Source organism: Rhamphochromis sp. 'chilingali' (assembly GCF_963969265.1).
Source record: "Rhamphochromis sp. 'chilingali' genome assembly, chromosome: 19".
NCBI classification, from domain to species: Eukaryota; Metazoa; Chordata; class Actinopteri; order Cichliformes; family Cichlidae; genus Rhamphochromis; species Rhamphochromis sp. 'chilingali'.
Genome location: NC_137946.1, coordinates 19,650,738 through 19,673,581, shown reverse-complemented (window position 1 = coordinate 19,673,581; position 22,844 = coordinate 19,650,738). Strand labels below are relative to the sequence as shown.

General features: G+C 39.0%; 5 protein-coding genes across 5 annotated transcripts; 4 read left to right on the top strand and 1 right to left on the bottom strand.

The window, feature by feature from the left end:
• The first annotated feature begins 12,174 nt into the window (after positions 1–12,174).
• Positions 12,175–13,555, top strand: LOC308387087 (claudin-4-like). Its single transcript, XM_080866978.1, has one exon. The coding sequence runs from the start codon at positions 12,432–12,434 to the stop codon at positions 13,077–13,079; it is 648 nt and encodes a 215-aa protein (XP_080723104.1). The 5' UTR covers positions 12,175–12,431; the 3' UTR covers positions 13,080–13,555.
• A 1,866-nt stretch (positions 13,556–15,421) lies between these two features.
• On the top strand, positions 15,422–16,390 carry LOC308387088 (claudin-4-like). The gene has a single exon (XM_080866979.1). It carries the CDS (start codon positions 15,566–15,568, stop codon positions 16,202–16,204), a length of 639 nt encoding a protein of 212 aa, XP_080723105.1. The 5' UTR covers positions 15,422–15,565; the 3' UTR covers positions 16,205–16,390.
• Positions 16,391–17,387: 997 nt separating this feature from the next.
• Positions 17,388–18,474, bottom strand: LOC308387090 (claudin-4-like). The gene has a single exon (XM_080866981.1). It carries the CDS (start codon positions 18,388–18,390, stop codon positions 17,758–17,760), a length of 633 nt encoding a protein of 210 aa, XP_080723107.1. The 5' UTR covers positions 18,391–18,474; the 3' UTR covers positions 17,388–17,757.
• Positions 18,475–19,312: 838 nt separating this feature from the next.
• LOC308387089 (claudin-like protein ZF-A89) lies at positions 19,313–20,294 on the top strand. The gene has a single exon (XM_080866980.1). The coding sequence runs from the start codon at positions 19,530–19,532 to the stop codon at positions 20,160–20,162; it is 633 nt and encodes a 210-aa protein (XP_080723106.1). The 5' UTR covers positions 19,313–19,529; the 3' UTR covers positions 20,163–20,294.
• Positions 20,295–21,337: 1,043 nt separating this feature from the next.
• On the top strand, positions 21,338–22,628 carry LOC308387092 (claudin-4-like). The gene has a single exon (XM_080866983.1). It carries the CDS (start codon positions 21,437–21,439, stop codon positions 22,001–22,003), a length of 567 nt encoding a protein of 188 aa, XP_080723109.1. The 5' UTR covers positions 21,338–21,436; the 3' UTR covers positions 22,004–22,628.
• The last annotated feature ends 216 nt before the right edge of the window (positions 22,629–22,844 follow it).

Below are 22,844 nucleotides of genomic sequence, written 5' to 3'. Positions count from 1 at the left end.
GCAGCCGTTGACCCTTATCTGTGTACCTTTTTATTATAAACTGGTGTGACCCACCTAGGGGATGACATCACTCGCCAAACTAAGCCAATCAGGTGAGTCCTGTGCATCGGCCTCATTTATCGCCTGGGTGTGTTGGCACTCGTTTGTGTGCTTTTTCAAATGAAGAGTGTTTTCATGGTTTAACCTTTTGCCCCTGGTAGCTCTAGGTGTGCCTGTTTTATTGCTGTTAATAGATAATGAGTGGCCAGGACAGACCTTGTTATGCAGTTGATAAGTGACCACACAGGACCGCATGCTTTCTAAAAGATTTGTATGTAAGCGTTAGCATACATAAAGCGTGTGTGTACACAGAGTGGGAGAGACAGAGGAATAAAAAGAATCTGCACAGATTATTATATTTGACTTGATGTTATTTTTTTCCATTTCCAGTTTTCTGTGTCACATTTTTATAGCCGCAGCTGACACACATTATTACAGTTTTAACACCAGTGATGCGTACCACAGTAGTTCCCGCAGGGTTAGAAATTCATAACTAGTTTCGCAGTAAAACTGAGTTAATGTTAAACTAGAAGCAGAAAGAATGCACTATATAGCTGTGTTACTATGCCTTGTGCGAACCTAATAGATTGCTGTAAATTCTACTACTGAATGCTAGTCAGTTTCTACCAACAAGTTAATACTAGTACTATACATAGAAAAAAATTGTCCGGCTGTAATTACATTCACAGTAATTAAAGTTACAGAAACATTTTTTTAAAGGACACGATTTATACAGTGCCAAATCACAACAGTTGTCTCAAGGCACTTTATTGTGTATGGGAGCCAATGAAGGGAAGCCAATATAGGAGAAATATGCTCTCTCTTCTAGTCCCTGTCAGTACTCTTGCTGCAGCATTTTGGATTAACTGAAGGCTTACAGTAGTTATTGTAAATTTAATTAATGGTTATTTACTGTAATCTAATTTGCAGTAATTTTTTTAATGCATTTGTATGTACAGTATTTGCAGCATGTATTCATTTATAGTATTTTATTTTTCCATTTTATTTTACTGTATTTTAAATTATTGCACTGTTAATGTGGTTATTTTGTAATGTTGCAGGATTAACATAGTTAATCAGAAAATTAGTCGTGAATGCCTAAAATGAATTTTAATTGTTGAAAGCACAAATTACAAGTGCGTATATACTTTAACCATTATGGTTAAAATTAAAAGGCAACAAAAATGCCAAACCAGAAGCGGTAAAAACGCAAAGTGTTAAATTCATGAGGTGCACTTGAATTGATGTTGTATTTGAAGAGAGGAAAAAAGCAGTGGTACAAAATAAGCTAAAAATCCACCTGGCCCATCTGACATGCAACTGGTATGTTTGATGCTGCAGTGTTTGGTCTGATTTTAATCGGGTGGTTGCTAGATAACATGACGTGTAATCCAAGTTTTGTGGCTATAGGTTTGAATATTGTGCGTAAGGTGTGGTTGGGGCTGGAGATATATCTGTGTGCCAGTTTTGCTTGCTGACCTGATTTTGTAAAAAGAGGTCATGAGCAAACATAGGCTTATATCTATAGCTTATCTATCTACAGTTATCTCATCATTAACTAAGCTAAAGTGAAAAATTGATGATGTATAAAAAAAGTTTGCTGTAGTTTTACAAATCATTCTGAGGGGAACATGAGTATCTGGACCACATTCATCATAATCCATCCAATAACTAGCAAATCAAAGTCACCATACAGCAGATAAAGTTCTAACATAAACCGTCTTTACTGTATTTCAGGTAGAGTTAATTTACTGAGTCCCAAGTAAACTTGTTATTCACTGGGCTTGGACACACAAGTCATCTTCAGATAGAAGTGATTTGTTAAAGCAGATAGACACTGCAGCGCAGAAAAATCTTTAACTTACATCAGCTCTGATCAGAGAGCTAATAATTAGCAGAATTATGAGGAACTCTTTTTCTTAATGTGTTACCTTCAACAAGTTTTTCTCAGTAACATCACACGTAACACAAGTAACAGTGGCTTGATGCAGAAAAATAATTTTAGTTATACAGTTCACATGTAAGCACAGTGTCTCTCTTTTTATTCGGGTTAGCATACTACACTGTGCTGTGCTTTTAAGCGGACTGAGGCAGACAGAATGAGGTAAATTACTTCTGAGTCGTGCTTAACGTGAAATAAGGATTTCTCTAATCTTTGATGACCCAGAAAAACTACATAATGAGGAAGAAGACTTCTTTACAACAAGACCTAATGGACTCTTAATAAAAGTCACTGACCCGTGTCTCGATACCTTTGTCAAACTCATTGCTGATATCCCCATTGCAACTATAATAATCTGCGGCGGAGTGGCGCAATCAAAGTCCGGGCTTAAATCAGATTGAGATGCTTTGACATGACCTTTAACGCCATTCATGCTTGAGAAGAGTGAGAAAAAATTCCTGCATGGCGATGCAAAAAATTCCCTTTCAGTCAGCACAGATGCTCAATTGTAGTTTTTACTCCCAAGGGTGGCACAGCTAATTATTTATTTTAGAAGGAAAATTCTGTTTTCACACAGGGCAACGAAGGTTTAGATAGCTTTCACCCCTTAATAAATGACATCACCATTTAAAAACTGTATTTTGTATGTACACAGGCTATCTTTGCCTAACATTAAACTGTGTTTGACAAACATTTAAGTGTGACAAAAATGTACTTGTTTCAAAACATGAAAATAAGGACTTATACAAAAGTACAGAGTAGTAAAGTATTGTGAAGAGACCTACTGTGTTCTTAGTATCAGTCACTGAGTCTGTATTTCCATGAAAGTGTCTCAATACTTTTGTCTACCTGATCACACTTTGTCTTGCATACGTGTACACTTTATCAAACTGTAATATTTGTCAAACACTCCCGGTCAAAAAAAAGGTGACCCAGAAACCACGATAAGATAAAGCCTAATAAAAGGCAATTATTAAGATAATGTTGTATTTGGGAAGGAAACAATACAGTGAACCAACAACTCAAATCTGATTGTCAATTGTATGTCTTTATTTGCGTGTTTAAACAAGAAATATATGATAGTGCAGTTATTATTCTTGCTTCCTTCCTTTCTTTGCTTTTGCTCCAAATCTATCCTTTGTGTACACAAGCCACTAGGCAAATTTTTGGCATCACTGTAGCTGCTAATAATGCATGATAGTAGTCGGACCTGACATTAAGCAAACTTGCCTGAACAATCCACCAAACTAGAGACCATCTGCAGCTTCTGGAGCATCAGCTGGCTTTAAAATTAATTTGTGCAAGTTAATGAATGCATCTTACTCATTTTTGCTGCTTTCTCACTGATACCATTATAATCAATATACTCAAACATTTGTGGTGGCTACTGCTATAGTCTCTACAACTTGCACTTGCCGTGGCAATTTTGGACAGATCCCAGCTGAAGGATAAAAGAGAAATTGATATATTTCAATAATATATTTCATGTTATCATTTTTATACTTAGCTTCATTATCTGGTAATGTTTTAGCATTAGCTAAAATACACAACCATCAACAGTGAAGAGCCAAAAGAAGCAAATGATTAGGAACACTTGACAATGATTGCTGGCATTAGATAAAGGAAGGAGTGAAAAAAAAGGTTCATCATTGATCATAGGACCAGTATCTCATTTGCTTTATGGTGAGACCTTGTTTTATTTTGAGTATCATATCTGACCTTGAACTGTAAGATAATATCAGCTTTATTATTAGTACGATATTATTAGTAACTTGCAAGAAACTGAGTAAAACACTCAGTTGTCAAGAAACTTAAAGAATTCCAGGCGCTTTTCTTTCCAAGTTTCTTAGACAGCACTGTAAGCAAATTCATCCAAGATTTTGGGGTGATCTGGTGACTTTGCCATAATTATGTTGTTTCATCAGTCAGTGAAAATGCTAGCTCAGTAAACCTTGATTGATCACTAGAGATGTGTTAGTTGGAAAGATACAAAATTTCTACCCCACTAAATGTGATCCATGATAGTCACTTAAGTGATAAGTCCGGTGGTATTGATTTCAGGCAACAGTAATGCAATGGTATAAAGCAAAACTGTGTAAGTAGGAATGTTCTTCCTCAGGGGTGGTTAGCCATTTAGGTATAAGCAGCTTATGTCATGGTCCTGCAGCCCTGGGCAGTATGTGACTTACTCTGAATATTCTTGCATCACAAGTTTTCTTTGGGTTTGGCAGACACAAAGTAAGTTGCATAAAAGGAGAGTTGATGTTGTCATGGTCCTGGGTCGGTGATCCAATGTTTTGTGTTTTATTAATTAATGCTTTCATTATTATTTATAATTTCTAGTCTCTTGGTTTCTGTGCATTCCCTGTGGTTCCGCGTTTAGTTACTCTTGTCTCCATGTCTCAGAGTCTAGTCTCGTCTCTCTTTTCATGCCCCCAGTCTCGGTGTAATGTCTGCCTCGACAGACATTACGGCATACTTCTAATTTAATCACACATTCAAACCATTTGGTGAATAATGATCAGTCAGTGACCATCTGGTAACCCCTTGTGGCTACTAAAATAATAATAATAATAATAGTAAAGTATATATTTTTTGGTGTAGAAGGAGGGGTACATACATTTTTTCTTTGACATTTAGCTTCATTTACTCTAATTCATTGAGAACTATCTTGCGAGTGCACTAAGCAGTATCGTAAAGCTGGTTACTGCACTTTAGAATTAGTTATAAAAATGAATTTGTTTTTTGAACATAGAAGCATCTAAATGTCTTCCTGGAGGTTGGTAAAGATATTAGTTAATATATGAAGCTTTAAATACACATGGAGTAGTTTTAGATAATAAATCCATGGTTCTGCCTTACGAAGGATTACACGACCTACCGAGGCCTCAAATACCTTGTTCCTTGTAAGTATAATTAATGAAAGTTTCTCATCCAGAGTCAGTTGTATCTGTGATTCAGTTATGAGGATGGCCTTTTTCTTAAAAAAAAAAACTAAGCAAAAGAAAAACCACATGTAAAACCAAACAGCAGATTTATCACCTTAAAATTATGAATCTAATTTTGGTGTGACAGTAATGTTTTTACATCCTTCTCTGCTAACTTGTTTCTGTTGAATGAATTGTAAATACTAGTAATACCCCAGCTTGTGCCTTTGTGGGAAATAGAACGATCGTATCAATACTGTACTTGCGTTGTGTTACTAATTAAACTCAGTACACTACAACTTCAAGTGCTATGTACTCAACAGGATAAGAGATGCAAAACAAAAACTAGAAGCATGAATGCTGACTCAAGTGTTTTGATCGGCCAGTTATGCAACCCAGTTCCTGGAACTGCCTGTTGAGAATTATTCACCAAGAAGCAACAGGAAGACTATGACTACTGGAAAGTTTAGATATTATTTTGCCATAAAATGGTCTCAGAGAGCTGGATCTCAATTGAAAATAATTTGAATATGTTATTGAGAATGGTCTATGATTATCAATAGTGATATTTTTTTTAATATAATTTTCACTGAAGCAGATTTACATTTTGTGGATAATTTCAATGGATTGTTTTGTCAGTTGATGAATTAGTTTCAGTTTACAGAGGGATTACCCATTTTGTGTTTTCTACCTCTGTGTGTGTGTTTGAGAACCTTCATCATATCTAAAGGGGGTGTAAACAGGGATTTCAAGCGTAAACAGCAACCGTATCATTTGGTTAACTACCAGAGGAAATCCAGATAGTATATCTGTATGAGTATCAACCCACTGCCAACACAAGGAGCATAGTAACCCGAATACAGAAAACATGAGAGGCACTTTTTCCTCTTTCACCTACAGTAACACTTAAACTGTTAGTCAGTTTTCAAATAATAGATAAAACTTTATATTTAACATATTTAACTGAGTATTTATCTCTTTCCAGATTACAGATTGAACTGTCTGCAGCGCTACTTCATATAAAACATTAAAAAGCTTCTTTCATATTAAGATATTAATCACAAGCTCTCACTGAGATACAGTACTCTGCAAAAGTCTAATGCCATTTCTTCATCCACTCTTTTTGCTTCCAGATTTCTTTGAATGCTTTAAAATGGTTTTGATCAAAAGTTCTCTGGACTTTCCCAAGGTCTTTCTCAAGTTTTTCTTTGGACAGTGTTTGCTTTTTCACTCATTTTCAACGACAAAAACATTTCAGTAATGTTTTTTTGTTTTTTTTTGTAAAGCCACTTTATATCTACAAAGGAATCATTGAAGGATAAAAACAGGCCCCTAACTCAAATAAGAACCAAATTTACATCTAAAAGATTGGAAATTTGGCTTATGTTAGCCAGTGGCGTGTCTAGAAAATTTTTGTTGGGGGGGCCAGGTAGGGGCACAGATTTGGAGAAGGGTGGCAGATGTAATTGGCAGATAATGTTAAAAACAATTCTATTAACCATAATTCAATAACCCTATAAACCTAATAACCGAATGCGCTTTTAACTCTTATTAGAATGAGATTTTAACCACTACTGTGCAAAGTTTTTAGATACTGCGTTGCTAAAGGACAAGAGATACAATCAGTGTTTTGTCAGTGTTTACTCAGCATTCAAGGACATCAATATTTGCATAGTATTTTTACTGACATATAGTACACATATGTTTTGGGCAAAAACATTTTTGAATATTAAAATACGAACATCTGTAACAAACAATTGACAAATTAGCCAATGCCAATGCAAAACTTTATCTGCCTGTTAAAAAAAGAAGATAATCTTCTCACAAACTGGTGTTTGATTGTGAAACAGGAAAAAAGTGGGGAAACAACTGAAAAGACTAACATTTGAATAAAACCTAAAGGCAAGTAAATACTTTCTATGCTGCCTTATGGTAAACTTTGGTAATATTGATAAAGAACAACACTGGCTGATGATGAAATCCAGTCAGCTGGCATGGTGACACTGCCAGTATTAACCTGCAGGGCTGGACTGGGACAGAAAATCGGGCATTTTGACTACAGACCGGCCCACCAGGTATTAAAGCCATAAAGACTTTGACTGAAAACAAATGCTGTTGTGACAGTGATGTACAGTCTTGTTGGTATATGTATGATTTCTATACATTTTACGTCAGATAAAAACTTTGGTTGTAAGATTTAGATAATTATTTAATAAAAGCTAGGTATTTTAAATGAGAATAAGAAAGAAAAGTATTTCTTTGTGCCTTTCCCTGTTAATGCCCTACCTGCCCCCTGGCAACACTTTGCTAGACCCGCCCCTGCACAGTTACCAGCTGTCAGCTGCTTAGAAAAGGATCCTGGTGTTATTTGTCTCTCAGAAACAGTTCATAACTTCCCTTCAACTCATTCATGTCACTTAAAAGGTAAACCTGTTTCTCCATCACAGCTCTGATGATTCAGTAAGGACATCTCCTGGTTTCATCTTCATGTTTCCCTCTCACCACATATCCAAACCGACATCATGACCAGCAGCTTTACAGCTGTGGCTCCAGCAAACATCAGCTGATATTAGAAATTAATATTAAATAAATTCTAACAACAGCTGATCAAGCTTAAACGTGCTGCTGTTGTTTAGCGCGACATCCGCTGGTTTCCTCTTTCTGGCACAAAGTGGGCGATAAATAAACAAGAGAGACGATCAGCTGATCATTGATCAGTTTCATGATTGAAGTAGCAACAGGAGAGGGAGGGGGGAGAATGAGAGAAGAAGAGGCAGCTGTGCAGCGTAAAGACAGAATAACTCCAGCATTGTGTCTTTTTCCATTCTAGCTAAAGTTCGGGACAAACTGCGTCTCTTCTCAGCTCAATACGAAACGTGTAATATTTTCTCTGATTGAGGGACCATTCCATTTTTTTAAGGAGCCGTTGGCAACTCTACTAACTAACCTTATGAATAAAATAAAGTTCACGATCAGTAACATCATAGCACCCACCCACCTAAAAACTCCATCAAGCTGGCTAGAACGCAGTATGAGTTATTGCAACTGAGGGTAAAAAGTCAGCACAACGAAAATAAACTCCACCTGAACTTGGTTTATATCTGACCCAGATAGACTGCAGCTCATAACTTCTTACCTGAAGTTCAGTTCACCTGACACTCGGACTGGCGGCTGCCTCGGGGCTCTCCTCCTGCCTCCCCTTCCCTCATCCACCTGTTGCCTCTGTGGAAGCCCCACCATAGCCACCACCAAACAACTGAGTCATTTTTACACATCGACCTGCATCTGGCCAATCCACCACCTCTCATTGTTCATGCCATTACAAAAAAAAAAAAAAAAAAAGTCACCGGGCACATGCCCGGTATGCCCGATGGCCAGTCCAGCTATGTTAACCTGCAACCAAATCTGCAGCTCCATACAGCAATGTTACGACTTAGATTACATCAGTTAGGGCAGCTAACATAACTCTTATGTTAGCTCCCCTCAGTAGCAAACTGTCAGAAATATTCGACGGCTGCAATAATTCTTTAAGTGTTATTTTTTCCTTGGGATTCTAATTTCACCGAAGTTTACTAAACTCAACAAACTCAATATTACTTACCGGGACATTTATTCTGTCCTCATTTTCTTTCACCGAAAAATTGTTTCCTGCAGTGCGTCTTTCGTGCTTGGCTCTCCTACCTTTGCTAACGTGATGCACATAGCGCAGAAGCCGATGCTGCATTCACTTACACTCGGATATCTGAGCGTCACCGTGAAAACATAATCGTACATTTGATATTTGATTGAATTTTATTGTTTTGCCTTTGGGGTGGCACCTGGGGTGGCCAGTCTGGTTGGGGGGGGTGGCCTGTGCCCCCCCAGGCCACCCCGCTGGACACGCCATTGATGTTAGCATGAGGAAATGAGAAAATTGGACAAGTGGTTAACAAAAAAAAGAAGTTACAGTATCTGAAAGTCATTTCTTCAATCATGAAAGCAGAAAAATGTCAGATTGTGATCCATCACGCAGTACTACTTGGAAAGCGTCTGATTGATAGCAGCTTCATTTTTAAGCACAACAGCGATTCCAAACACACTATTAGCCATTTTGGCCTCTCCAGAGCTTGAATGGGAAGAAAAGTTTGCCAACATTGAGAGCTTTGAATGTCCTTCATGAAACCTGGGAAATTATTCTTGAAGACTAAAGAAATTAAAAGGAACTTTTCCCAAGAGAGTTCAGGCTGTGCTGAAGAATGAAGGTGGACATACTAAATATTGACTTTTAAGCTAGTTAGAACTGTACAAACACGGTTTTTGCTTCATTTACTTTATTTTTACTGTTTGTATGTTTAGGCGATTTAAAAAAATTCTTTTTTCAAATATACTGATTTTTCAAGTTTCCAGCAAACTGTCAATCCCATTTCATTTCAAGCAGTTCAGTGCACAGAGAGATGGTGATTTCCACAGGCAGCCTTTGTTGTCTGTTCTTCTGTTCTAGAAGCAGAACGTTGGCTACAAAGCCATAAATGCTCTAAAGGAGGGTGGAGCCTTGCATTTAATGGGTGCTTAGAGAGTTATGGTCACATAAGAAATGGAAATAAAGGATGTTTGAGCACAGGTGATAGCACACTTTCACAATCTTCCAGACATATATCTCTTAGTACATGTACTGCATCGAAAAAAAGGTTAAAGTTGATATTATTTTCTGTAAATGCAAAGTTTCAAATTAATAGGCTGCTTCTACTAACTGCAACCTCAGATTCTGGTTACGCAGAAAAAGAGTTCACATCACCAACTGCGTGTGCATATGCCATACATGCACAAGCACAAAAATAGACACTGCTGTCACCTATTGGGCACAACGAGGAATAACAGATAAAAGGGGAAACATAGCAGACAAAACAGAGTTTATCATTCTCCTTTGATTTCAATGCTTTGATTTGCTGCAATAGCTGCAAAATCCAGACATGCCAAATATGTTGTACATCACCTCACTGACTACTCTTTGATGCCTTCATCCACTCACCCTAAATGAGCTTCATACACAACAAAAGCTCTTTTCTTGTAACCTTCAGCAAACAAAAAGCTCTTGTATGTTCACATTTACAATTGGCCTTCAGTCTGAGCTTCAGAACACTCACAGAGCTTCTCTCACTTCCAACCTCAGCCTGCAGTTTGTACGCCTTCTTAATATTTTTCCCACTTCATAAATCACATATTTATTTGAAAAATAAAGTTTGGACACTGTGTAAAATGTAAATAACAACAGACTGAAATGATTTGTAAATCTCATAAACCCCCAATAGAACATAAAAAACATATCAGTTGTTTAAGGAAATGCAATATTTTAGGAAATATATTTGCTGATTTTGAAGCAACATATCTCAGTTTGTAGCATTGCCTCTTCTTTTAACAGCAGTGTGTAAACATCTGGAAATAAGGTAAGCACCTGCTGAACTTTTTGGGAGAGCACAGTGTTCCCATCTCTGTCTGATGTAGGACTAACAGTTCATTCATTCTGGGTCTTCTTTTCATTTCGTAATGCTCCACATATTTTTAACTGGTAAAAAGTCTGGACTGCAGGCAGGTCAGTTCAAAACTCTTCTACTATGAAGCCATTTTGCTGTAATAGATGCAATATGCGTTTTAGAATTGTCTTTGTTAAATATGCAAGGCCTTTTCTGAAAAAGATGCCACCTGAAAGCTACTATATCCAAAGGCACTGCCATACCTTCAGAGATGCTGGCTTTTACACTGAGAGCTGTTGACAAGCTGGATGACCCTTTTTTCCTTTTGACATGTTCCCCATGTTCTATAGAGAATAAAACAGGAGTTTGGGAGATTTGCAAATCACATTATCTGTTTTATTGACATTTTAGACAGTGTCCAAACATGTTCAGAAATAAGATTGTATATTATTTTTTCTTTCTCCAGGAACAGTTTGAGAAAACAGAAGTGACAGGACAACAGGTGTGTCTTGTGAAGTGTTTATGGAAGCATAGGTTGATTAGATATCACACATCACACACAAGAATGTTATAGGATAATATGAGTTCGTCAGTATTGAGCTACTGGGAGAGGCAACAATCTCACAATCTGTAAAGCAAACAGAGTGGAAGAGTGACATCTGGAGCTGGTTCATCTCCTGTTTTCCTTCATGCTGACTGTAAGTGACACCCTACACTATGTGCACTTCTTTGAAAAAACCCCACACACCAGTAATTCATGAATTTGGTGAAGAGTAAGTGCTTGAAAGATTTACACTACTTCGCTTACATGTTATTTCTGCTAATTTTTCATTCGAGGTCAAACACAAATGTAGAGCAAACAGTTAGGTGTACTTTGTTCTTTTCATTTCAATTTATGATTTAATTATTTTACTGTTCTTAATTTACTTAATTTACTTTATCTGAACCTTTGTATTTTACACTGGATGCAGTTATCTAAGAAAATAGGTCAGGGATTCCCGAAGCGTGGGCTGGGGCCCCTGGTGGGCTCCAAAGGTACTGCAGGTGGGCCATAGTAGTAAGAGAAATTCTGTTTAAATTTACTCTCAAGTATGTACAAGTAGATATTTATATAAATATATTATTTTATATAAAAAGCAAATTAAAACTGGTAATAGGAGGTGGGCAGTTTGTGATATTACTTGTTACTCCGACTTGCATATGACTGGATAGTATTTTATAAAAAACTGTTTGTGTTATTTATGATTTCTTAAAAAACTAATTATAAGGAAATATATCACTCTCTCGTTGGGACTTTGGGAAAAGCAGATGAAGATAATTTCCTGTCAAAGATTATTAATACTCATATGAGATTAAAACTGATCATTATTGTTTTTAGGGACATAGTCAAAGCCTAATCAAGCAAATGATTGTACTCTTAACTACACTTTTAATATTAAAATCAATTAAAGTATTCGAATTAACTTTAAGTGAAAGAATAATATTCCCCTCAGTCCTGAGCTGTGTCCATCCCCCTCAACCTCTTGACATGCTGTAAAGTGAAAGATACAGTTCTTCCAGAGAGTCTTTTGCAAGGCCATTTATGTGCATTTACTTGAGAGAGAACTCCAGCGGGATGCCATCCATTATCAGCGCAGGTGTAACACAACAAAAACACTGAGCACATGACCATTTTTGGTTAGTCGGAAGTTTTGGTCAGAGGTGTTGTCATTTCAGACTGACTGAGTCACCAGACATTCAGGACATCACTCCACCCACCTGCTCACGGCTCACCTGTTCAGGTGAAACTTTATATTTAGGGAGTGGACCTGAAGAGCAGGTGCTGATGACGGTTCGCTGTTTCTCCATTGCCCCTCCTCCATCAGGCATTTGTACCTGCTCCACTCCTCACCCATTCAGCAGACTTGTCTGACCGGCAGAAAACTCGACTTCATCGCAAGGAAGAAACAAATATTCAACAGCCTGTATCACTCCACAGTGAGAACGTCGATACGCACTCAGAGCTTTATCAGCAACCTCTGAAAAGAGAAAGGACTTTAGTTTGAAGCAGCTTGAAGAACAAATCTGACCAAAATGGTGTCTGCTGGCTTCCAAATGCTGGGTGCAGCCTTGGGGATCATTGGCTGGATTGGAGTCATCGTTGTGTGCGCTGTTCCCATGTGGAGGGTCACTGCTTTTATTGGCAGCAACATTGTCACCTCACAGGTCATCTGGGAAGGTATCTGGATGAGCTGTGTGGTCCAGAGCACAGGCCAGATGCAATGCAAGGTCTACGACTCCATGCTCGCCCTCACCGGAGACCTCCAGGGTGCTCGGGCCCTGACTATCATTTCCATTGTGGTAGGCGTCATGGCTATTCTGCTCGCTGTAGCTGGAGGAAGATGCACCAACTGTGTGGAGGATCAACAACAAAAAGATAAAGTGGCTGTCGCAGCTGGGGTTATGTTCATCATCGCTGCGGTCCTCTGCCTTGTCCCTGTCTGCTGGACAGCCAACACTATTATCCAGGAGTTCTACAGCCCTCTTCTGAATGCGGCCCAGAAGAGAGAGATGGGTGCCTCGCTGTATATCGGATGGGGTGCTTCTGCTTTGATGCTTATCGGAGGGGGATTACTCTGTGCCAGCTGCCCCAAAAAAGAAAAAGAACCCTACAATGCAAGGTACACAGCTGCCACTAGGTCTGATGCCTCAGCACCAATATCTGGGAAAGGCTACGTCTGAAATATTTACTGGGACAGATGCACCAGAGTTTATGGGTTGTGTGTGTTGGTAATTCAGGTTACTTGATGAAACGTGACTCCTCATGAGAGTGTTGGAGTGTTTTGAGATGATGTTAACACCAAGAAAGGAACCACACCCAAGTCTACATAGTCTACAGCTGTGTGTGTGTGTTTGTGTCAAAAGTACTATGTTGTGTAAGTGCTAACAAGTCTAGTATATCCATATGCTTATGTATCTTTTTAAAATGTTCACTTTTGCTCCTGTGCTTGTAGATTGTTTTTCAGAACTATGTATACAAAATTCTCAATGCACCACTTCTACTGTAAATAAATATTTTTACTGTTTACAAATCTGAGAATATGTGTTACTGTTTTTTTGTTTCCACTCAATGTTTGTGTTCAACAGGATTCATTCAGTGGTCACCCACAATCACATTTAAAGGAAATTCTAACATTAAAAACAGTGTATTTACAGTATCCATACTCTTTTTATTGTGCGTTTGACACATTTTTAATGTATATTAATTGTAACATACATGTTCATTATGTAACACGGCATAATCAAAACAAGGATGCTTAAAAAACAAACGTCACAGTATGTGAGAAGCAACCATTCTCCGACTTTCTGGTTGAACAGGTTTGGGTGTGGCAAGCATAATACTGGCTGGAAACCGGCCTGTCTGGTTAAACTGTGAACCTACAACAAAGGTATTTGGACTTTGAATGTAGTCACAGAACCAAGTTTTATTTGTTAGGGGAGTAAATATTTAAAAAGAAACAAAGTCTTGTAGTAAGCAAACATTTCTGGAGTGTAAAACAATCCACGGTTCTTATATAGCGCTTTTCTACTCTATCTGAGCACTCAAAGCACTTTACACAACTAATTCATTCAGCCAATCACATTTTGTAAGTGTTTACTACATAACATTCATAGATATTCACACTCCGATGGATGTATCTTGCCCAAGGATATTTGGCATGCAGACTAGAGGAGCCTGGGACTGAACCACCAGCCATCTGGTTAGTAGCTGACCTGCTCTACCACCTGAGCTACAGTCAGCTCTTAATTTATGTCTGTGAAGGTCTGTGAAGGTTTTCAGTCATCCAGGTCATCGTAGTCTAAGGAGCTTGGAAAGAAAAGCGTCTGGAGTTGCTTGAAGACATAGAAGAGCCACCTCCACAGGACAAGACTCGGTGGTCCATCTGCATCTAAAGGACAAAGGTCACTACTTAGATGATGCCAATGTTCACATTCTGGACAGAGAAAACAGATGGTTTGAAAGAGGAGTGAAAGAAGCCATCATTGTTCATTGTGAGCGACCATCTTTGAACAGAGGCGGGGGTTTACGACACCAACTCTCTGCCATCTATAATCCAGTTTTGAGATCCCTTCCCAGATGCCTTAACGCCCACTCACATCCTGGGCCATCTGACCACAGGAAATCACATGAAAGGGTGGGGCCAGGTTTCACAATTAGCTCACCTGAAACCTTGGCTGATTGTTTCAAGGTGATTCAAAGTGCTTTACAAAGACATTAGAAACAAAAACAAATAAAAAGCATGATTTCAAATTGATTAAAACAAGCAAACAAACAAACAAACTAATTAACAAATAAACAAACAAACAAACAAAACAGTATATAAAATCAAAACAGATAAAATCAGAACAGTAGATAAAATCAGTAGTTAAATGTAAGTTTTGAAATTTAAGCTTAAAAGTGTGGATTTGGTGCTTTATTCAAATGCAGCTGAGAACAGGTGAGTCTTCAACCTGGATTTAAATAAACTGAGTGTTTCAGCTGATCTGAGGCTTTCTGGGAGTTTGTTCCAGATATATGGAGCATAAAAGCTGAATGCAGCTTCTCCGTGTCTGGTTCTGACTCTGGGAACTGATAAAAGACCGGATCCAGATGACCTGAGGGATCTGGAAGGTTCATACTGGGTCAGAGGTAGAGGATCATCAGAGGCTCCATTGTCCCTCTTTGGAGGGACACACCCACAGGGCCACCATTTGACCCCAGAACTGAAGAAGCTTCTCGTACGAGTTTGTTTTTGCTCAGAGACTGACCTTACCTTTGTGTGCATGCACGTTTGTAGGTGTGTGTGTAGAGAGAGTGTGCGTGTTTGTGTGAGGACACCTGAGGATCTGATAGCACTGTTGTTCCCACTGTTGAAGTCTTGAACGACTGAATAAAGCTTGTTTGTGTGAGGACAATGAAGGAAGCTAGAGAATAAGGTCTGTGGATATCAGGTCTCCAGTTTCCCGCTTTGTCTGAGGACACAGAAACTCCACCCTGAAACACAGCAGCAAGCATCTATCTTCTCACAGCTAGGCACAGGAACATTAGACCACAGCAAATCCATCATCAGGCAGGTGTATCTGCAGCACATACAAGACTGGAGTGTGGTTCAATTTTCTGTGGTGCCAACTTTTTCTTTTTCTTATTTCTTGAATTTTGCGTAGAAATCTGTTACAGCAGCATTTTCATGGCTTCTCAGGGCCTCCAGATCTTGGGTGTTTTACTGGCCTTCTTTGGTTGGCTGGGCGCCATTATCACCTGCGGTTTGCCCATGTGGAGAGTCACCGCTTTCGTGGGGGCGAATATCGTCACAGCCCAGGTGATCTGGGAAGGCTTGTGGATGAGCTGTGTGGTCCAGAGCACGGGGCAAATGCAGTGTAAGATGTACGACTCCATGCTGGCTCTGCCTCAGGACCTGCAGACTGCCAGGGCCATGGTGATCATCTCTGTGATTGTTGGGATATTCGGCATCCTCATGGCTGTGATCGGAGGAAAATGCACCAACTGCATGGAGGATGACGTGGCCAAAGCTAAAACCTGCATCGTGGCTGGAGTGATATTCATAATAACCGCCTTGCTGATCTTGATTCCTGTATCGTGGTCAGCTCATGCAGTAATCAGCGACTTTTATAACCCCCTATTGGTTGAGGCTCAAAGAAGGGAGCTTGGATCTTCACTTTACATAGGCTGGTGCTCTGCTGCGGTGCTGCTGATGGGAGGTGGTCTTCTCTGCAGCAGCTGTCCCCCAAAAGTTGGTGGCAGACCCTACATACCTGCCAAATTCACACCTGTAAGAAGCATATCTTCAAATGTTGACTATGTGTGAGTGTCTCAGCTACAATGCTAATAAAAAGGCACAGCAGTGTACTCAAACAATTCTGAAGGCTGAAGGCATTAAAAAAAAACAGATCACATTTTACTACATTTAATAGGTTTCATACATGTCTTGATCATATCTTGATTCTTTTTTTAAGTAGATTTTAGGTTACTGAATGAATGTCAATGCTATTTTTAGATGAAATGTGTATTTTTCACAAATAAATGTTTTGCATGAATACCACCAAGTTTGTCATATATATCTTGTAAGTTGCATGTGAAGAGAAATGGACTTGATTGTATGCAGAATTTTTTAAAGCTCCCACTAATAATGGACAATGAGCCTTCAATTGCCAGGAAATTTGAACCTTTTGAAGTGGGAGTGTTTATCTGAACCTTATTGAACCTTGTGACAAATGAAAAAAGAAACCCAACTTGCATATAATGTCTAAGTTGTATTGTTCACAGTTTAGCTCAAAAACATGAGTGACTTAGGGTTTGAAAAAAAAAGATCCCACTGATGACGTCGAGGTCTGTAAAACTTGTGCATCAAATGTGACACACTTGGTGTTACAGGGTTTAAGTACCAAAAAGACAAAGCTTTGTTCATGCAGCTCCTCCTCCTTTCCTGGAACTCAGAGTACAGACACATTGTAACCCAAACTGGAACTATAAGCTACTTCTTAGTAACCTGTAATGACAAAGCGTTCAAGAATTCAAGGGAGTAGACTCCTAGGAAGTTGGCCGTGTAGTAAAGACAGGAATTTACAGTTCCTGTCTTCAGTAAAATGGACAGTCTGTTGTTCAGATTCGTGTTACTAAGGGAACCCCTTTTCACCTCTAAAGAATGGATATTTACACTTTGCCCAGTAAGAGGACATCTGCCAAGTCTTGGAAAGACGATATATCCTGAACCACCTGAATGGGTTTTTTTTTTTGTTCCCTGATTCTCAGTTGAAACCAGTGAGGACAACACAAACACATCACTGTGATTTATAAACACTGTTCCTGGACCAGTTTTGGCCTCTTGGTAGATAGCAAGAGGATAAAGTAAAAGTAGCAGTACCATCAAATTTAAAAACAGCCCCCCACCAAAAAAAAAAGTTTGGCAAAGTGGTGTATACATTCAAAAGTAAAAGCAATGCAGAATTTATCTTAACTTTAATATTTTTGGGAAATTAAGTATTATCACGAGTTGTGTTTGAAAACCAAGTCTGAATTGTAAAAACAACTACCAGAGGGGTCGATCTGCTGATGGTGGTGGGGAATCAGATCCCAAAACATCTTAGTGAATTAAGCAGAATAACTACAATTAAAAAATTACATGTGGCAATAAACAGTTTATTGGTTAAAAATCACTTAAAGAACTTTAATATAGGAGTTAGAAAAAAAAAAACCCAGCACACCAATCCTGCAGTAATCTAACATCACACACACTTTGACAGACAAAAGGCCATAGTGTTAGTTACACCTGCACTATGCATACACTGTGATAAGAAACAGGTTTGTACTCTTTGTGAAAGAGGTCATGCTCATCCACTTCTCATGTAATGCAATATAATCTTAGACAAATTCCTTCCCGGGTGTTGTTGATTTAGGTGCCGAGTACTTCGCACCACTGTAGCGGTTGTCTCCTGCTGGGCACTGACAACAGAGAAGTGAACCACCAATCAGTAGTAACCCTGCTGCACCCCAGCCCACGTACAAACAGGCACCCAGCTCTCTCCTCTGAGCATCTGGAACCATGGGGTTGTAAAAGTCCTTTATGATGGTATTAGCAGGCAGCGATACAGTCACAAGACACAGAGCCCCACTCAGGATGAAGAAAAAGCCTGCAGAGATAGCAACTCTGGCTTTTGCCATTTTGTCCCCAACACAGGTGGTGCATTTACCTCCAACCACAGAAAGCAGCAGGCCAAACAAAGAAAACAGGATGGAGATGACAATCATGGCTCGAGCTGCCTGGAGGTCTGGAGGCAGGGCCAACAGGGAATCGTAGACCTTGCACTGCATCTGGCCGGTGCTTTGCACCACACAGCTCATCCAGAGTCCTTCCCAGATGGTTTGAGCCACCACAATGTTATTTCCAATGAAAGCAGATACCTTCCACAAGGGCAGCATGCAGATCAGTATGTTTCCAATCCATCCAAGCACAGCCAGCCCAACACCCAGAATCTGCAACCCTAAAGAAGGCATAACAGCTTTTCCCCCCCCTTTTTTTAGACGAGTCAGTTCTTTGCAGGGTTTCCAAATAAGAGTCCACTCTCAGCAGAAGTTTTATATGACCTACAAATCCCCCCAGAATACAGCCCTCCTCTGGGTGGGCTCTGGCTCCACTGCATCAATCACGCGCCATTTGATTTCAGAGGTTTTCTTGACAACAAAGAGGCCCACTTGTCCCCAAACAGAGCCCAGAGAAAGAAAAGAAGCTTTAACAGTGCAAATCAAGGGGGAATTCTTTTTAATTAATTTTAAATATATGGAATGATGCACAAACCCAACCACATCATGTTAGGTTTAATAAAAAAAAAATTCAAATGTCTGAGCAGCGACTCTAAAGAAGGGTAAACATTTTTATTGCCTCTGGAGAAAGAAAGTAAGAAAACTATTAAAACCCATTACCTGATAAGATAGGCTCATTAAAAGAGAAACCAACCATACCAAGGAGGATCACAGGTTGAGAAACAACCAACGTGGTGCATGTCTAATTTAATACTGTTTGTTTCTTTTGTTTTTTTCCCCCAAGCCAGTGCCTCACACCTAATTACCACAGGTGGACTCACTCAGCTTGATTGCTGCACTGGTAAAAGAAAATGAAATCAGATGTAAAACCAAAAGCAATCATTATGATCTCATATTGTTACACGAGATACTAAAGTCAATATTAAAATGCAATCTTTAAAATCACTCTTCTTCTCATTGTTATGTTCTTGGTAAAACTGCTACTTTTGTCTGAGTGAAATCATAGCCTCACAAAAAACACCCACAAAAAAATAATGAAAAAGACATTAATTTAGGTGGAAGATTTTTATTCTAAACATTCTTTTCATTTCAGTTTTCACAGCACTTTTGCAAACATTCATCCATTTTCTTATTGGCTTATCATAAGAAAATGGGTTGGAGGGGATCTGGGACATATGCCAGCTATCACTGGGCAGGAGGTCAGTCCTAATGACCACAGGTGTTTTCACTTTGAACACTTCTGAATAACCAATCAGGAGAAACCACGAGCCTCCCATGTGGATATAAAAGCTGCAGTTGAGGCAGTCATGTTGTCTTGTTGTGTTTCCAGTTGATTCTTTCTCACAGCTCTCTGTTGTGCCAGAAGAGACAGTATGGCATCTGCAGAACTTCAGATCTTGGGCATCATTTTGGCAGTGATTGGCTTTTCTGGAGACATAATTACATGTGCTTTGCCATTGTGGAAGGTGTCTGCTTTCATTGGAAACAACATTGTGACAGCACAAGTTTTCTGGGAGGGTCTCTGGATGAACTGTGTAATGCAGAGCACTGGCCAGATGCAGTGCAAGGTCTACGATTCCATGCTCGCTCTTCCTCAAGACCTGCAGGCAGCCCGTGCTCTGGTTGTGATCTCCATCCTGGTCACCCTAATGGGACTCCTGCTTGCCATCGCAGGCGGAAAGTGCACCAACTGCATTGAAGAGGAGACTGCCAAGAGTAAGGTGGCCATTGCTGCGGGGGTGGTGTTCATTGTTGGTGGCATCCTGTGCCTCATCCCTGTATCCTGGTCTGCTAATGAGGTCATCAGGAACTTCTACAACCCAATCATGTCTGACGGACAGAGGAGAGAGCTTGGAGCATCGCTGTTCATTGGCTGGGCTTCATCAGGACTCCTGATCATTGGAGGTGCACTCCTTTGTTGTCAGTGCAAGCAGCCTAAAGATGGTGGATACTCTGTCAAATACTCTGCTCCACGCTCTGCAACAGGTGGTGGAGCATATGTTTAAATGTCTGCAAGAGGTTGGAACGGCTGTAGACTGTCACCCTCAAGAGAAATGGACTAGGCTGTTTTTATGGACTAAATATTTAGGTGTTTTTACTTTACTTTTGATTTAATAAAACTCTTTTCACTAACTTGACTATGGTTGCGTTTTTCTTTTCCCCCTATTTTTATTTTTTAATATTATAAATTTAAACTTTGCTCTAGTGGAGGGTTTCAATGAGTAAAAGCTAAAAGGCTGCTTTTGTAGACCGCACTTTCTAGCAAACATGGTAGACTTTACACTCCAGCTCACAACTAAAACGCAAACTCTAGGAATCTAGAGAAGGCAGCTAACTGCGTGCAAATTGTCTTGCAGAATTTAAACTAAAAGGCAACAAATGCCAAACCAGAATCAGCAAAAATGCGCTATAAACTCATGAGGTGCACTTGAATTGATATTGTATTTGAAGGGGGGGCAGTAGTACAAAATAAGCTAAAAATCTAACTGGCCCGTCTGACATACAACTGGTATGTTTGATGCTGGAGTGTTTGGTCTGCTTTTAATTGCTGGTTGCTAGGTAACATGTCATGTAATGAAGGCTTTGTGGCTACAGGTTCGAATATTGTGCTTTGGGACTTTATGTGATTGGTGCATAAAGTCCCAAATGGACAATTTTACCTTGTTGGTATGTGGTTACTAGGTGACATCCCATCTGATATAGATTTAAAAAAAAAATCTTCAGGGGCCTGTGATGTATCTGTCTGCCAGTTTTGCTTGCTGACTTGATTTTGTAAAAAGAGGTCATGAGCTAACATAGGCTTTGTTTATTTAGTAAGATTAAAACATTTAAGTGCAAAGAAATATTCATAAAAATGCATCAGTAATTTGATACTGGTCTAGTTTTTCATGCATTCTGGTAATATGTGAAAGTACTTTAAAATACAAGAAGTATACCTCATGAACTCTGCAGTCTCTATATTGCTGGTTTAAATGAGCAATCTGTTTATCCTTTGTAATGACAAAGCAAGTTTTTATACACGATTGCTTCTGTTAATGGCCTTCTACTAGTTTTTCAGGTCAAGCAGGAATCAAGACAAACAGGAAACTTGCCACAGAACACAGAGTCCCCTCCCTGTTGCCTTTCTCATACCTGAGGAGCAAAACAACAAAGCAAAACCCAACCAGCAGCATTTACAGACAACTGGAAGTAAAAATGATCTTAAACTCAACTGGAGGTTGATTCTGATGTTTTTTTTTTGCTTTTTTTACTTTAAATATAGACTTTATTTTCTGAAAACATGAAGACTCAGATCGTTGGTGTGTGTTTGGCAATCCTCGGTTTTCTTGGCACCATCCTCATCTGCGCACTGCCCATGTGGAAGGTGTCGGCATTTATACAGTCAAACATCATCACTGCTCAGGTGTTTTGGGAAGGCTTATGGATGAACTGTGTGTTCCAGAGCACGGGTCAGTCACAATGCAAAAACTATGACTCGGTTTTGGCTTTACCACAAGAGCTGCAAGCCTCCAGGGCTCTAATCTGCGTGTCTATTGCCGTCAGCGTGGTGGCCATCGGGCTCACAGTGGTTGGAGCTCGATGCACTTCTTTCTTTGATTATGACCAACTGACCAAATCCAATGCCGGCATTGCAGGAGGTGTGGTGTTTATCATAGCAGGGATCGTGTGTATTATTCCTGTCACCTGGTCGGCTTACAGCATCATCACAGGGTTTTATAATCCTGTGGCCACAACAGGAAGTCAAGGAGAGCTGGGAGCTTCTATATATTTGGGATGGGTGTCTGGAGCACTCCTTGTCATTGGAGGAATTACTTTGTGCACCACCTACAGATGCTGTAGAGGATGAGAGAACATGCCGTAGAACATCCAATACATGCTGCAGTTAACAATTCACAAGACAATGTGTGCACTCTCAAAGACTTTTTTTGTTTTGGGCTTTGAACTTCTATTTTCATCATTTTTGTCAACCTGTAATTGCACAATATTGAAATTTTACAACAAATCATAATGAAATGTGACACATTAATATAGTAAATTGCATGTATAATTATGTATTTTAATATTTTTAAAGAGCTACAAGGAAAATGAAGTCTGTTTGAGCTGCTCTTGGATTGTATGTATGTTGCATATGATAATAAAAAATGTTTACTGAAAAAATGTCCGATATGCTGTGTAGAGCACATGTTTTAAAAATTTTAATGAATAGTATTTGTTTAAGGCTCATAATCTTACGCAATATTTGTGTTACTGCATGTGTGAAAAAGTCTTTTTATACTTTTATACTTTCAGTGAATTTCAGTGATAGTTTTAGTGGAAGTTAGACAAAATGAAGTAAACCAGTCAGCTACAGAAAAATAAGCTATTACCGTTTATTAAAAAATTAGGTAAAAATAGGTATGAATTCAGTGGTAGACTTTGTAACATTTTTAAACTATGTGTTCTTCATTGTTTGTGCATGTTGTACTCTGTAAATGAAAAAAAAACCCTTTGTGTATTTGTATCTTAACAAAAATAAAAAATTCACTGTATATTTGTACTTTGGATGACAATTTATTTATTTTTTGTCTTTTTATTTCTATTTTGTAAAACTGCTAATTGCACTTAGGACTGTTCGATATGACGATATATATCGGATAACGATATGAAAACATTTATAGTTTAATATCATACGCTATCATTTGTTTCGT

Coding starts and splice junctions, on each gene's coding strand:
- LOC308387087 (XM_080866978.1), top strand. CDS start 12,432: ATGGTGTCTGCTGGCTTCCAAATGCTGGGTGCAGCCTTGGGGATCATT.
- LOC308387092 (XM_080866983.1), top strand. CDS start 21,437: ATGAAGACTCAGATCGTTGGTGTGTGTTTGGCAATCCTCGGTTTTCTT.
- LOC308387088 (XM_080866979.1), top strand. CDS start 15,566: ATGGCTTCTCAGGGCCTCCAGATCTTGGGTGTTTTACTGGCCTTCTTT.
- LOC308387090 (XM_080866981.1), bottom strand. CDS start 18,390: ATGCCTTCTTTAGGGTTGCAGATTCTGGGTGTTGGGCTGGCTGTGCTT.
- LOC308387089 (XM_080866980.1), top strand. CDS start 19,530: ATGGCATCTGCAGAACTTCAGATCTTGGGCATCATTTTGGCAGTGATT.